Source organism: Simochromis diagramma, unplaced genomic scaffold (assembly GCF_900408965.1).
Source record: "Simochromis diagramma unplaced genomic scaffold, fSimDia1.1 OVJJ01000649.1, whole genome shotgun sequence".
Classification (NCBI taxonomy): Eukaryota; Metazoa; Chordata; class Actinopteri; order Cichliformes; family Cichlidae; genus Simochromis; species Simochromis diagramma.
This window is the reverse complement of record NW_024387444.1, coordinates 824,467-838,425: the sequence shown is the minus strand read 5'-3', so window position 1 is coordinate 838,425 and position 13,959 is coordinate 824,467. Positions and strand designations below refer to the sequence as shown.

At 40.3% G+C, this 13,959-nt stretch overlaps 1 protein-coding gene across 1 annotated transcript in view; it reads right to left on the bottom strand.

Moving 5' to 3' along the window:
- dnajc6 (DnaJ (Hsp40) homolog, subfamily C, member 6) overlaps positions 1 to 13,959 on the bottom strand; it is a 35,111-nt gene that overhangs the window by 19,324 nt on the left and 1,828 nt on the right. Inside the window, 2 exon segments of the mRNA XM_040013546.1 lie at positions 544 to 593; positions 7,649 to 7,784. Coding sequence (XP_039869480.1) covers positions 544 to 593; positions 7,649 to 7,784 — 186 coding nt within the window.

Sequence of the window (13,959 nt, the reverse complement as noted above, 5' to 3'; positions counted from 1 at the left end):
ATGCTAACCGAGACCTGTAGAATCCAAAACATAACTCTGAGAATTGTACAGTCTGAGCCTGGAGTGAATTTTCTGTGACCCCCACTCCTGGAAAGACTGTGGTATTGTGTTAAAGCACACCAGACCATCAAACTGATCACAAATTCCACTTTTACGGAGGTGCTCACACTTGCTGATGTTCAGTTAATTAAGTACATGGCTGCTACTTACTGTCTTAATTCCTATGGAAGCAGTAAGAGTGTGCTTAGTTTTTCACAGGACTACAGAGGGGTTCTGTGAAAACTTTTCATTTCTACATAACTGTCTTTTTACCCACTGTGGAGTACAGGATTGCAAAAAGGTGAGCTGAGTAGCTCTGCACTCCAGCATGACTACCATGGGATATAAAGCCCTCGAGTGACAAATGTCTGACTGACTTTGCCTTTTAAAGGGCACATTGCTGCCCAATCAAAAAACTGGAAAACAGTCCAAGTAACATTGTTAAAGTTCATCTATCTACACACATGCGTATATACAATGCCCATTCGCTAGAAATACATTTACCTATGATCCGTGATGTTATGTAGGCAATGTCCAGCTCCCCTTTGGTATAACTGTAAGGAAAAAAGAAATCTTTGAAAACACGTTTTATTACATCATATATGTAAAACCAATGTCCACTGTCCACAAGCATCTCAATAAATGTTTAAAATATAAGTTGTAGTAGGCTTTACAAAATCATCTTGCTTTTGTATTTCTGTGATTTAGATATGAAATGTTAGAGATTCATAATGACTGTTTCTGTGCATTTAGCTACCAAGACAAAATGATGCATATATAAAAAGTTAGTATAAGAATATCCAGCATCCAAAAAGGTTGATCCACCTTTCTGTCATTCACAGGTTGAACTGCATTACAGGCATATCCAAGTGATTAACTTCAACAGGCTTTAGAGCTGTTATCTTGTTCGGGCTCACCACTCTAGGCTGAACTGCCTGGGATCAAAGAAATACCATATGTGAATTCTTAAATTGAGCAGCACTGCCTTTCATTGCCAAATGTAGCTCTGCCATATGGACCTTTTTTTTTTTTCGACTGTGGGGGCAGCTGTGGTGCACTCACATACAAGCAGTCCACTAGTGCTCCAGCACAGCAGTGGTGGAAACACGTACTAATGAAACACTGCCAAAAAGGCTCAGGGTGGGGTTAGAGTGAGAGACGAAATTTGTTTTTGGACAAATGACTCACAAAAAGAAAATCTCACAACTGACAGCAGCAGAGGAAGGCTCAGCTCACTGTAGTTGCATTTATCTTTCAAGACAGGTTTGTAGGCTAATGCGAATCAAATTGAGTTGGCTTGTTGCCTACTGTGTAAATCCTGCAAGCTAGGCCTAGCTGGGACCGTCATCTCCGTGTGATCATGGAGGAGTGTCATATGGGCCTGCTGCAGTCCTAGACCTGGTTATGTAATGCAGTCCTTCTCAGCTAGACTGCTAAATGAGTCATGGGTTTTTCTGTAAACAAACCAAGCGTACCATATCACGTGAATGTCTCCTTTGATTTAGGGCGTTTGTGTAGTTTAGCCTTAAAAAAGAATGTAACTGCTAATATACTAGAATATAACAGACAAACAACCTTAATTAAATCCAACAGTGAGGACATTGCATGTAAGTCCTCTATAATGAGGTAATTGGGCCACAATTGAAGCTTCTATTTTGATCTCAGAGTGTTTGTTGTTCCCAGAGTGGAAAAGCAGAGTCAACGTTTGACCAATTTAATGTGGAAAAAAAGGTCAGTTTTATCTTTACATTATACTTTTATTAGTAAATCGGGTCTGGGAGATCAGAAAGGTGACATTTCTGCTGGATATTAACACTTCTGTGTGTACATATGTGTGGTTTTACCTATTTCTATGCTGAATAATACATCTATTACCATGGAAACAGGTACACAACTATGAGCCAACTAAACTGTGTGTAATAGAGAAACCCATCTCCAGTATGAAAAATAAAAAATATTGTATTAATGTGCAATCTGAACACCCACCAACTAGCTAATAACAATAACACCACTATCAACACCTGACAAGACCAATTTAAAAACGGTAACGACCAGCTGATCCCAGCTGTGGTGGAGCGTTGATCTAATTACTGTGGAGATGCTAAATGCCAGCAGATGTTTTTTCAGACTGCTATAAAAAATGTCTTGTCAGTCCTTTGTGTTACACAAAGACATTTGATAAAAGCTGTTGATATGCAGTCGATATCAGAGCGCACAATCAAAAACAAGCCCATGTCTAACAGACAGGAAGTTAAAAGATAATGACGAGACTGGTGCAATTTCCTCTTGCTGGAAAATGATTAGATACATTTTGATGTAAATTGCACATAAATAGTCAGAAGGTTTGATTTTGGACTCAGACTTTGTTTAATCTGCCACTGAATCCCTTTTTTCCCACCAAGTGGGCAATTTATCTAAAGGTAGTCAGTCTAGCAACTGTGTGACTAATAATTTGAAGGACTCACTTCTAAAATTGTGGTTTACCAAGATACTAATCATGCTAGCTCATTAAGATAACATAATGCTTATTCATTATTAACTTATCATCCCTGTACGGATGTTAGTATTTCATACCATTAATATATCATTCCACATCCTAGTTTTCTCTCATATGTATACTGTTACAATGGGGGATGTTCCAATTAAACATAGAGTTTCAAATAAAGAGGGCATTTATGTAGTGTCCAAATAAGCCCTGTGAGCCACATTTGAGACTGCTTGGTTTCAGACATAGCAGTGTTAAACATGGAGGTAGCCTTGGTGACGTCACCCACTGGTTTTGGACTTTACATTCTGAGCTTCAGGTTTGGCTAAAGCTCAGACATTTTGCTTCAGCTATGGACATTGCCCCTTAAGGCAGCGATCCCCAACCTTTTTTGCACCATGGACCGGTTTATGTCCGACAATATTTTCACTGTCTTTAAGGTATCGTGGACAAGTACAACAAATAAAACCAGTCCCGGAACCAAAAAAAAATAAAAAAAATCATTGTGAGAGTTGAGGCACCTAAGCCTCAACTCTCATGGCCCGGTACCAAATGACTCACGGACCGTGAGAGTTGAGGACCGCTGCCGTAAGGCACATGGTACTGGCTGTAAGCACAGAAGCCCCACCCACCTTCTTTTCAAACCTCCTGTTTGTGAGTATCAGCCAATTAGAAGAAAGATGTCTACAAAAGTGAGGCGAAAGAGAACTAAAACACTTTGTACTATTGTACTGTATGGCAGCAACAGATCTCTAAAACATTGGGACAGGGGGACAGAAGGCTGGAATGGTAAGGGGTACTAATAAGAAACAGTTGGAGAAACATTTTGCAACTAATTAGGTTATTTGGTAATAGGCTTGTAATAAGACTGGGTATAAAAGGATCATATTACCAAGGCAGAGTTTCTGAGAAGTAAAGACAGACAGATGTTTACCAATCTGCAAAAAATGTCTCTAATTGTAAAACATTTTCAGAAACATATCAGAATATTGTTCCTTGATGTAAAAGTACTTTATCTGATCTTTTTCTGAACACAGTAGCTGAAAATCCGAATCAAAAAGATTCAGAGAATCCCGACAAATCTCTTTAAATGACAAGGCTGAAAATCAATTCTTCGGGCCGATGATTTTTCTCTGGGTCAGAGGTTGTTTGAAATGGAAGTGGAAAACTGTTTAGTGAATATGAAATACATTGTTGATACATCTTTCAGACTAAAAAGGAGAGAGACTATCTGGCTTGCTATCAGCTCTCAGTTCAAAAGTCCGCATCTCTGTTGGGATGTTGGTGCACTAGTGCCTATGGAAATGACTGCTTGAACAGTCACCTTCAATGCTGAAAGGTATATACAGGCTTTAGAGCAACATACTCTCCCATTCAGACAACGTCTTTTTCAGCAATACGATGCTAAACCACATACTGCATCTACTGGATTACAACGCACAGCTTCATAGTAGAAGACTCCAGGTGCTAAAGTGGCCCGCCTGCTGTCCAGACCTTTCACCAAGAACACAAAAGAGAAGACACAACGGTAAACGCAGTTCTGTCCCAACTTTCTTTAGACAAGTTACTGCCGTCAAATTCAAAATGAGCTAATAGTTTCTTTAAAGTGGTACATTTTCTCATTCCAAAACATTTTATCTATGTTTTCTACATTCTATTGGTCTATGACATTTCCAAATGATTGCATTCTGTTTATATTTACAGTTTACACAGCATCCAAACTTTGTTACTGTAGTGGGCTTGTAACAGGTCCCCCATCGTTGGCATCTTTCTGTGGATTACATGATCACTAATGGTCACCACTGATCTTTTCTTTCTTCTATCTGACCTGAGAGACAAAACAACAATTTTTAGCAGTTATTAATTTTTATGTGACTTTCTTATTGCTGCACTACTTTATTCAACTTGATATTGGTATTAACTCTGATGTAATAGCTCACATTTTGTGATAAAAAAAAAAACAGTAAAAAAAATCCAAAAGGTAAACTTGCTTGGGTTGGTGTATAGATGTACCGGTATGTTATTAAACCCATTCTGAGCAGTACAGCACTTCATGTTCATGCTTTCCTCCGAGAAAGTAAACACCCTGAGCTTATAAGACATTTTAGGCTGAATACATGAGAAGTGAGGTGCTCTATTAGAACCTCTCAAGACTACACAAACATAGTCTCAACCAAATCAATGTAAGTGGGTTAGATCCCGATGGATATTAGAGTCGGGCTCTCTACATTTCCCCTATGGTCTTCTCTAAAATTCACTTGTCTTCATTTTGTTTAAGCAAGATTTTTATAGCATGTCTGCTTAAACCAATTTAAGTGGCTACATAGTGTTTGCACTGCAATCATCTATCCTCGGGGCCTGATTTATCTTCATTCACTCTTCAAAATCACAGTGGGATTTTTTTTTTAATTCACCAGAGTTTCTTATTTTGTAGATAAGATGTGCTGTAAGTTTGTGTTCTGTATGTTTTGGTGTCTGAAAAATGACATGGATAATGAAATTGGGAAAACTGGAATTTTAGATGCAGATCAAAGCTTGAAAACTTGAGGGGAAAAGGCAAATTAATGTGTGTCTGATAGGGAGGTCGGTGGAGTGGGGGTTACAGCCTGGGTGCAGACCAAGCACACCATGTTATTCACAAAACCAGCACAGCCATCAAGGCTCCATATTCATTGCACTTCTCACAGACACAAACACATTGTTGCTTCAAGTCGCCTGCCCTGCAAATTTTTCTTCTTCAGCTATGTAAAGAAACACAGGTTGGTTTTAATAATTCAGAAGCAGCTCTTTCCCTTGACTACGCATGAGAACAGAAGCAGAGAGGAACGGATCAAGACCTGTCGGGGCATTCAAAGAAGGCCCGTTTAACAGCAGAGGTGTCACGTTATACCGAGGAAGCTCAAGGGAATTTTTTTTCCCTTGGTTGACATTCTTATATCTCATTTAAACCTGCCTTAACACTTTGTCCAGGTCAGCAGACACGGTTGAATATTGGCAGTCACATTTGAGATAAAGTCCAAAATTTGCTTAAAATCTATTTACTCATCTTCTGTTAAGCAACAACTTAACCAAAAGACTACATAACAAGAAAATATGGAATGTTTTGCTGGAATAATGATATATTAATCGAAACAGAATTGTTTGGAAGTGGTCTGAATGCATACTGTTTAAGAAAGCAAAAGGTATGAGCTAGCCTACTTCTCCTCCCTCCATTATCCCTTATCACACATGCATATACAGTCCCCACAAACACACTTCACATCGCATCACACAGGTTCCTAATGAAATGAATCCTTCTGTATCAGCAGTGCTCTGGCCATTTGGCACAATGAACCGCCATGAATAATGCAGCCAGAAGTGGGGCAATAGACACCAAAGAGGGAGGCAGAGAGGAGAGGAAGAAAGGTGGAGCCAAGCGGGCAGTCGATCAACCGAAAAACACAAGGGGAACGAGAGGACAGGAGAGTGGGGGTTTGCCAAGATGTGAGCGACAGAAAGGGAGAGACCCTGGAGAGGAAATTTCACAATCAGACTTGCTGAGTCAATAGTGAGGGGAGCAACGTAGGGGTGTGTGTGTGTGTGTGTGTGTGTGTGTGTGTGTGTGTGTGTGTGTGTGTGTGTGTGTGTGTGTGTGTGTGTGTGTGTGTGTGTTTGATAATACAGAGGCCTCTTTGTGCCACCCTGTGCAGATGCCTGTGCACAAACACATTGGGACGACCGAGCCGTGCCAGACTCTGAAACCTCACTCTTTCCTCCCTCCATCCCAACCGCTCTGCTGCTTCACTTCTAAAGCTAGTTGGAGATGCTTGTGATCAACATCTGAAACAGCATTCGGTTAACCAGTTCGCTCGCTACTGAAGCACAGATTTAAGCTGGACTTGTGTGCAGTATTCATCTTTGGCTGTACAACACTAGAAAAATATCTACAGCGGGGATGTCAAACATGTTTTAAATTGTTTGCCAAATACATTGGCTACTTTGATCTGAAGAGGGCCGAACCAGTGATGGTTCCTTTTTTATCAGGGTAAAGAAGTTTAATTACACATTTAATTTCATTTAATATAAGAAATGCTGCAGCAGTTAATGTGAGACATCTGTTAGCATTTCTAAAATTATAGAAAAATTATAGATTATTATTTATTACTTTGGTGTGGTTTGAATGACAATAGGGTCCCTGGTTAGTAGAAAACTGTAAAATTTAGGAAAATAAAGTTAAAAGTCCAAAATCTATGCCCTCCTTCACATTTTCCAAAGCCATCCAGTGGACCTGATTGGAGTCTCTGGCAGGCCAATTCTGACCCCTGGCCCTTATGTTTGACTGCACAGTGTATTTAATTCAGTGTCACATGGTAATAAACTCAAGATAAACTAGATGTGATCACAATGACTAAAAATCGTATCTGTAAAAATCAGAAGCACTGACTGAGCTTATATTCAAGGTCATCATTTTGAGCACTTCTGGGCTGTTTTTGTTTTTTTTTTTTCTTTTCTTTTTGTCTCTTGGTCAGACTTTGTTTCTGTGATGCTTTAACTTGTTTTCGTTTTTGGGATGTGAACAAAGTTGCAGAGAGCTGATCACTCCTGTGAGTGATCCAGGTATTGGGCAAGGTCTGGGTTAGTTTGGCCAAAAAATGCTCTGATGAATGAGACATGCTGGTAGCACCAGACACTCGCCCTCAGGTCCATCCATGTTCCAGCAGAGCTCTGTATTGACCATCTGACCCAGTGAAGTACGATCCTGGTTTTGTTCCTCACTGGATGTGCTCCCTTCAGGATTGAAAACCTCAAACTCTTCACCTGAAAACTGCTGGAAAGCATCAACAGTGATGATCTTTGACAATATTCAGGTCAGTTTGAAATAGACGTTAATGTGAGGCTAAAAATCACTGTCTGGACATAAACAACACGACAACCTTGAACATAAGATCAGCCAAATTTTAATCAACTAAGAGTTTTTTTTATTTTTAATCATCACTTCTATACAGTTGCAGTAGCCGACCATGTCTCCATTGCTTTTGTTGCGCAAGTCTCTCGAAAAATAATCTTTGCTTATTAGTATAACATTTGAGCAAAACTGTATTCATTCCTGTAATATGAAACCATATGAATGCAGTGGTCACTTACGTAGCAACTTGATGCATGACTTTGGTGGAGGTGTCCTTCAGCGTGTCTTTCAGGTTGTCCTTAAAGTTGCTGAAGAACTTGCCAGCTCCTCCCTTGACCATATCCAGCAGTCCTCCGCCATAGCCTGCATCCATATCTGAGAACAAAGGAGCAAGAAGCTTTTCAAGCTCTGATGTCACTAATGTCCTACAAATTCCTACTTCATTTTGCTTTAGGGCAGTCATTGTAGCTGATCCCACCTTTGTGGCGCAGGGAAAGCGACCAAAATTACATGTGAGAGGAGGGCAACCTTCTGCTGAAACATCCCATCATACGTTTTTGCGCAAATGATGGATTTACACGCAGTCCTTCGAGCCCTAATTCAGAGGTTTTTCATTTGGTGATGAACATGAGTCACTGCTCTACACACTCAGTAAACATGTGTGTAGGTGTGAAGGAATGATGGAGAAGGACATAAGAGACAAGACACACATTAAAATGCACACCAGCTCATGCGCATCTGTGTGTTTGCATATATTCTTAATTTTGGATGAGGCCCATGTGTTTAATCTGAGTCACTCAGACCCTCCCTCCTCTGTCTCCCCTCTTCACCTACTGTGCATAGAAACCACCATGTCATTACTTTATATCATCTGGCAGTGCTGACTAATCTACCGACATTTAACATGATGCCGCAGACAAACACCCACAACCGGATTTTAGGCAAAGTCTCGTCCTAGCATCATGCTTCATGCACAACCTGTGCATGAAGAAATGTGCACTTGCCGACAGAGAAGCATTCAGTCAGTGCTTGAGTTTATGATCTGTGAGGAGTGAAAAGAGCTTCTCCCAACCAAACCGGTCAGTGGGGATCATTAAGCTAGCTGAGCATCAAATTTTAGATCGGGCCCAGAGTAGGGTTGTTTTTTGGTTTTCCTCATCTATAATTCATCTTCACGTATGTGCAAGTGTGTTTTTCCCCATGATTAAAAACAAAGAAAGCTTAGTTTATGTGTTGCACTGGCCTGGATAAACTAATGGAAGTATTGCAAAATATTTTAACAGGCAACTTCTTCTTCTATTTCAAAAAGAAAAGTCCCAGTGATGCAAGAGAAGGAACACTGTGCACTTATGCAAAAACAGACTGAGTCTGTACAAAGTTTTTCTTTGGTTTAAATAGTTGGAAATGTCAGATTCACACTCTTAAAGATGTTATGGGTTTATCGATGACTTTCATCTGGACAGTACTGGGGAAAAGGGTTATTGAGGTTACACAGATGGTTCATTATGACGAGAAACTACTGTACCACTAGTTAGTAGTTTGTGGGATGTTTCTAACTCTGAAAATGGAATATGACAGGAATAGCTCATAGGAATAGCTAATGGGCTATGCAAGGACATATTTGTTTTCATGCTGGTTGGCTGCCGTGCCTTTCATGTCAGCCAACCAGCATGTCAGACTGTCAGGCCAAGCTCAGAGGTTGTCAAAATCAGAAGCCAAACAAAAAATTTCACTTTTATCTGAAACATCTACCCACATACTTTTGCTATGTTATCAAAATGTCAAAACTTGACATTTTGCTAAATGTTTTCTTTGCAATTGGATCAGAAGCTTGAAAGCATCAACTCCATCCTTATTTTAGGAGCTTGGAAAGACGCAAAGACATTACAAACAACGTCTAGGAGAAAAGCTGCGTGCAAAGTTTGATATACAACCACAGACAGCAGCTGCTTCAAACTCCTTCGACAGAGACTCCTTCGCCACATGCATGATGTATTTGCAGCGATTCTTCACTAAGTTCCAAAATTAGACTTTTGGTCTCTGACTGCTGAGGCATGATGTGCATGACAGGGATTTATTTTTACTGAGAAATAAAACTCTTGCAGCCTGTGAGACACCAAAATTCCCCCATGCTAAAAAAATTGAATTGAACTTTGCAAACAGCAAAGATTACCAGTGTTAAGTCGAGTTTTTATACAATGTAACTGCATGAACATGTCTTTAAGATAGATAGATAGATAGATAGATAGATAGATAGATAGATAGATAGATAGATAGATAGATAGATAGATAGATAGATAGATAGATAGATAGATAGATAGATAGATAGATAGATAGATAGATAGATAGATCCATCCATCCATCCATCCATCCATCCAATCCAGTCACCTATCTCAGAAATATAGTTGCATCATTGGGCGTGTCTACACTGAACAATAAAAGCTAGAACAGTCCTCTTTCCTTTTTTTAGGCAAGGCTGTGATTTCAGTGGTACGTTTTGACCCATTTTAAGCTCCTTGGCATACACATCTGCCAGTCAGTGACCTTGACAGGATTAAGAAAACCAGGATCCTACACTCTACCCTGACATCAAGAACCAAGTGTATGTGTCAGTCATGTTTGATACCTGTACAGATGGAGAAGCAGCAGTGATGCTGAATGAGCAAACATTCATAAAGAAATGTCACATCCAAAAGAGCTTTTTCACTTAAAGAAGGCCGGTCCAATAGCCCACATCGCCCCTCCTCAGCTGCCTAGTATCACATTCACTAAGCTGACCAATAGAAACAGGAGGGGAAGACAGAGGTGACTGAAGTGAGAGGAAAAAAGACAAGGCAGTTCTATTCATGTCCAGAGGGATCTGTTGGCTGTCAGCATATGTCTCCCTCCTTCTATAGCCTCAAACCTTACTCCCTCAATATCCAGCCTAGTGTTAACGACACAGATAGATGCACAGGGACAACAGTAAAGCTCGAAAGGCAAAAACCCTGCACTTAACCTCAGGGGTACCATAATCATGGGCCTTGTATCTTCCTGAATTTCAACAACTGCAGTGTCAACCCGACGCTAATCTGCTTAATTATAGATGCTGCTGATAAGACAAGGAGTCTATGATTAATCATCTACTACACAGCTTAACCAGAAGTGTATTCCGCTCCCTTGAATGACAAGCAAGCCTTTACATGCTGCTGAAAACATGACACGCTGGTATTACAGCTCTGACTAAGTGTAGGAGGAAGCTGACAGAGAATTAGGCAAACTGATTCTTTTACAAAAGTTTTGAAATTCATCAGTTTAAAAAAGATTGTCACGACTTCTGAACCTTCAGATCCTTAAAGCTGCTTGGGATAGTTAAAAACAAACCCGACTAATCTGTGTCATCTGTGTTTTAAACTTCATCATTACGTACAGTCTTGTGAAAGACTTTTTACAGGACCTAAAGAAAACCAGAAGCTTTGGTCAGTTCGCTGAAATGGAGCATTCAAGTGTGTGTTAACACACGTGCCAAGGTTGGACTGTGCAACGCTCAGGAAAACTGCAAAAACCACAAGAGCTAAATCTCGGATACTACAGGCCTCAGTTAGCATGCTAAACGTTAGTTTATAACAGTACAATTAGAAAAAGACTGAATAAGTGCAGGTTGTTTGGATGGATTTCCCTTCTCTCTAAAAAGACTGTGGCAGCACAGCACATGCTGGCAAAGTTGCATCTGAGCAAACCACAAGACTTCTGAAACAATGTCCTTCAAACAGACGAGACAACGTTTGGTGAAAATCAATCACAGCATATCAGCACAAACACCTCATACCAACTGTCAAGCATGGAGGTGGAGGGGTGATAATCTGGGCTTGTTTTGAAACCACACAACCTGAGCACCTTGCAGGCACTGAGTCAAACCTTAAGTCATCTGTATTCCAAACTGTTCTAGCATCAAATGCTAGCTTCAGCTAACATTCAGCTAACCCTCTTAGGGACACTAAAGTCCAGTCTACATGGGCCGGGTCCTCAGAAGATTGGGTAGGCCGGAAGTAAACGGCTGTGAAATTGGACGGTCTAGCCTTCAGATTTGCGTCACTGCTGTCTCGGTGGAGTTTAATAAACTCAGCTGTCTGCTCCTTGCTATCTGAAATATAACAGGACACTGGCGTAAATTCTCGACCATCTCACACTTCTGTTTAATCAGTTTTCTGTTTGACGTTTATTCAGCTGTGTGAAAAACCAAGGAGGAACCCACCTGAGCGATTAATAAAGTTTTATTTTATCTAATCAAATCAATAAACTTTAATCTCAGCCAAACTGATTTACTCACGAACAAATAAAACACTGAAAAAAGCCAAACAATAACATTTTTAGTTTATCTAAGTGACTTATATATCACATTTAATCTGAGTAGCGAAAGACCGCGGTGATCTGAAAACGATGTGCCGGGAGTTTGCCGTTCTCGCCGGCTCTAGTGACCCTCGAGCTCCCAGCTAGCTATCGAGCTGTTGGGTAACAGACGTCGCCGAAAACGTCGGAGCACTTTTGCAAATATGTGATATCTTGATAAACCAAGCAGATATTTGAAGTTTACACAGCTACATTCTTGCCTGAAAATATGTTAAAAGTTTATTTTGTGACCCAGAAAGAGTAATAAGAGTAATATTTAAACTTAGTAGCACCTGCCATTGTTGAAAACTGGAATTGGCTGGGCCGCGCTATGAATTCTGGGATATGGTGGGCCACAAAGGACACACCCAACCCATCCTTCAAATTCGGGGAAAAGGAGGATGCATTTGTCAGCTGCATTCGGAGGAGTCTACGAATTTGGACAGCCTTTGTCGCGTTGCTGTGACGTAATCGGTCTACAAATGCGGCCTCAGGAGGATGCAGCCCATTAATTTGGACACCATTTAGGGACACTCCCAATAGGGCTTAAAAAATCTGGGACTCTCCACCAGTTGCTCTTAGAACTGAAAAAGCTCCTCAGATGACATGTTAAACGTCTTCAAGAAACTTCAAGAAGTCCAGACACTTTTCTTTTCACCCTCCTTAGCTTTAGCTAACGCTTGTCCAAACTGGATCATGCATTAAGGCAACAATCCCAAACATATCAGCAAATCTACAACCGAATGGTTGAAAAAGAAAAGAGTCAAGGTGTTGCGATGGGCCAGTCCAAGTCCAGACCTCAACCCGATTGAAATGCTGCAGCGAGCTTAACAGAGCTGTGTATACACAAATGCCCACAAACCTCAATGAGCTGAAGCAACGCTATAATGAAGAGTGGAAGAGTTTCTATGGGCACTGCAGTGTCCACAGAAACTATTTATCGTCACATGTAACACGTTTGATAAACATACAATGACAATACAAACAGCTGAGTTATTTAAACAGATGTAAAACTGTGGTGGGGTTATGCCATGCTCTGTATAAATTAGCCCCAGTAAATGGCAGAAAGTGTTGTAGTAAGATCCTACAAGGTCATGTTGGTTGGTTTTTTTATCCCTTCACTCAAAAGATAAACAATTGCTTATTTTGGGGGGAAGTACTAGGACCCTGCTGAAGACTGAAACCAAACTGGAAAGTGAACTTGGACCAGTGATCTACCATTTATCTGTTCACACGTCTATATTTTTTCCATATTCTAATTATCCTAAGTGGTTCCCTTTTTGGACAGTTTAATTGCACAGTGTCAGCTGTATCAGCTACTTTACACCAAATGACGTTTTATAAAGCTGACGCAGTGATTCTCAAACTGTTAAACTGAAGCAGCATCTGCTTACAACAACAAATTGTTTCATAGGCCTGAAGATATGATCATTTCAGACAGACTGTGAAATGCCAAACTCCACAGGACTCACATTAAAATAGGCAATGAAATCTATATTTAAGAAGAAAAATTGTATTTAACATGATTTCAATGGCCCATTAATCATCCTGTGTGACCACAGAGTTTAGAAACCCCGATCTAGATTAAATTAGACAATAAAAATCTAAGCTAGCTACACGATAACTTAGAAAGTATTTAGCGGTGGTGAAAGAAAAGTACAGATTGGTGTATTCAGCAAGATCATTAGGGCCTTTAGTTTTATTGTACTGCTGAAATATTATAATCGAAATGATACCAGTGCTTAATTAAGCAAGTTATATTTATTTATTTTTTATTGTGCAGGCTTACTTTATTTTCTATATATTTCCTAAGTTGTTTTTATCTATATTTATTAGAGTGTGGTTACCTTGTAGTCATACACCCTCAATGTGACCCTCACCTTTGCTTCAGCACATTTTGCCTATCTCTGTTTTTTTCAGTCATTATCCCCCTGCAGATCTGTTAGAATCTGCCTGTTTGCTTTCCTGTTGGTCTGGTAGCTCGCCCATGTGCCTCTGTGTCCATGACCAGATGGATGTGGGAGTCTGCTGGCTAGTGAGCCAACTACAGTGACAAACCCTGCTAATGGAGACACCAGAGGAGGCTGTGATACAGGCTCTATCAGGTAATAGAGCAGCGGTTAGCCTGGCCAGTTAGAGGAAGAGAGCACAGGAAATCAGCAGCACAGAGGGCCCTTGGCTT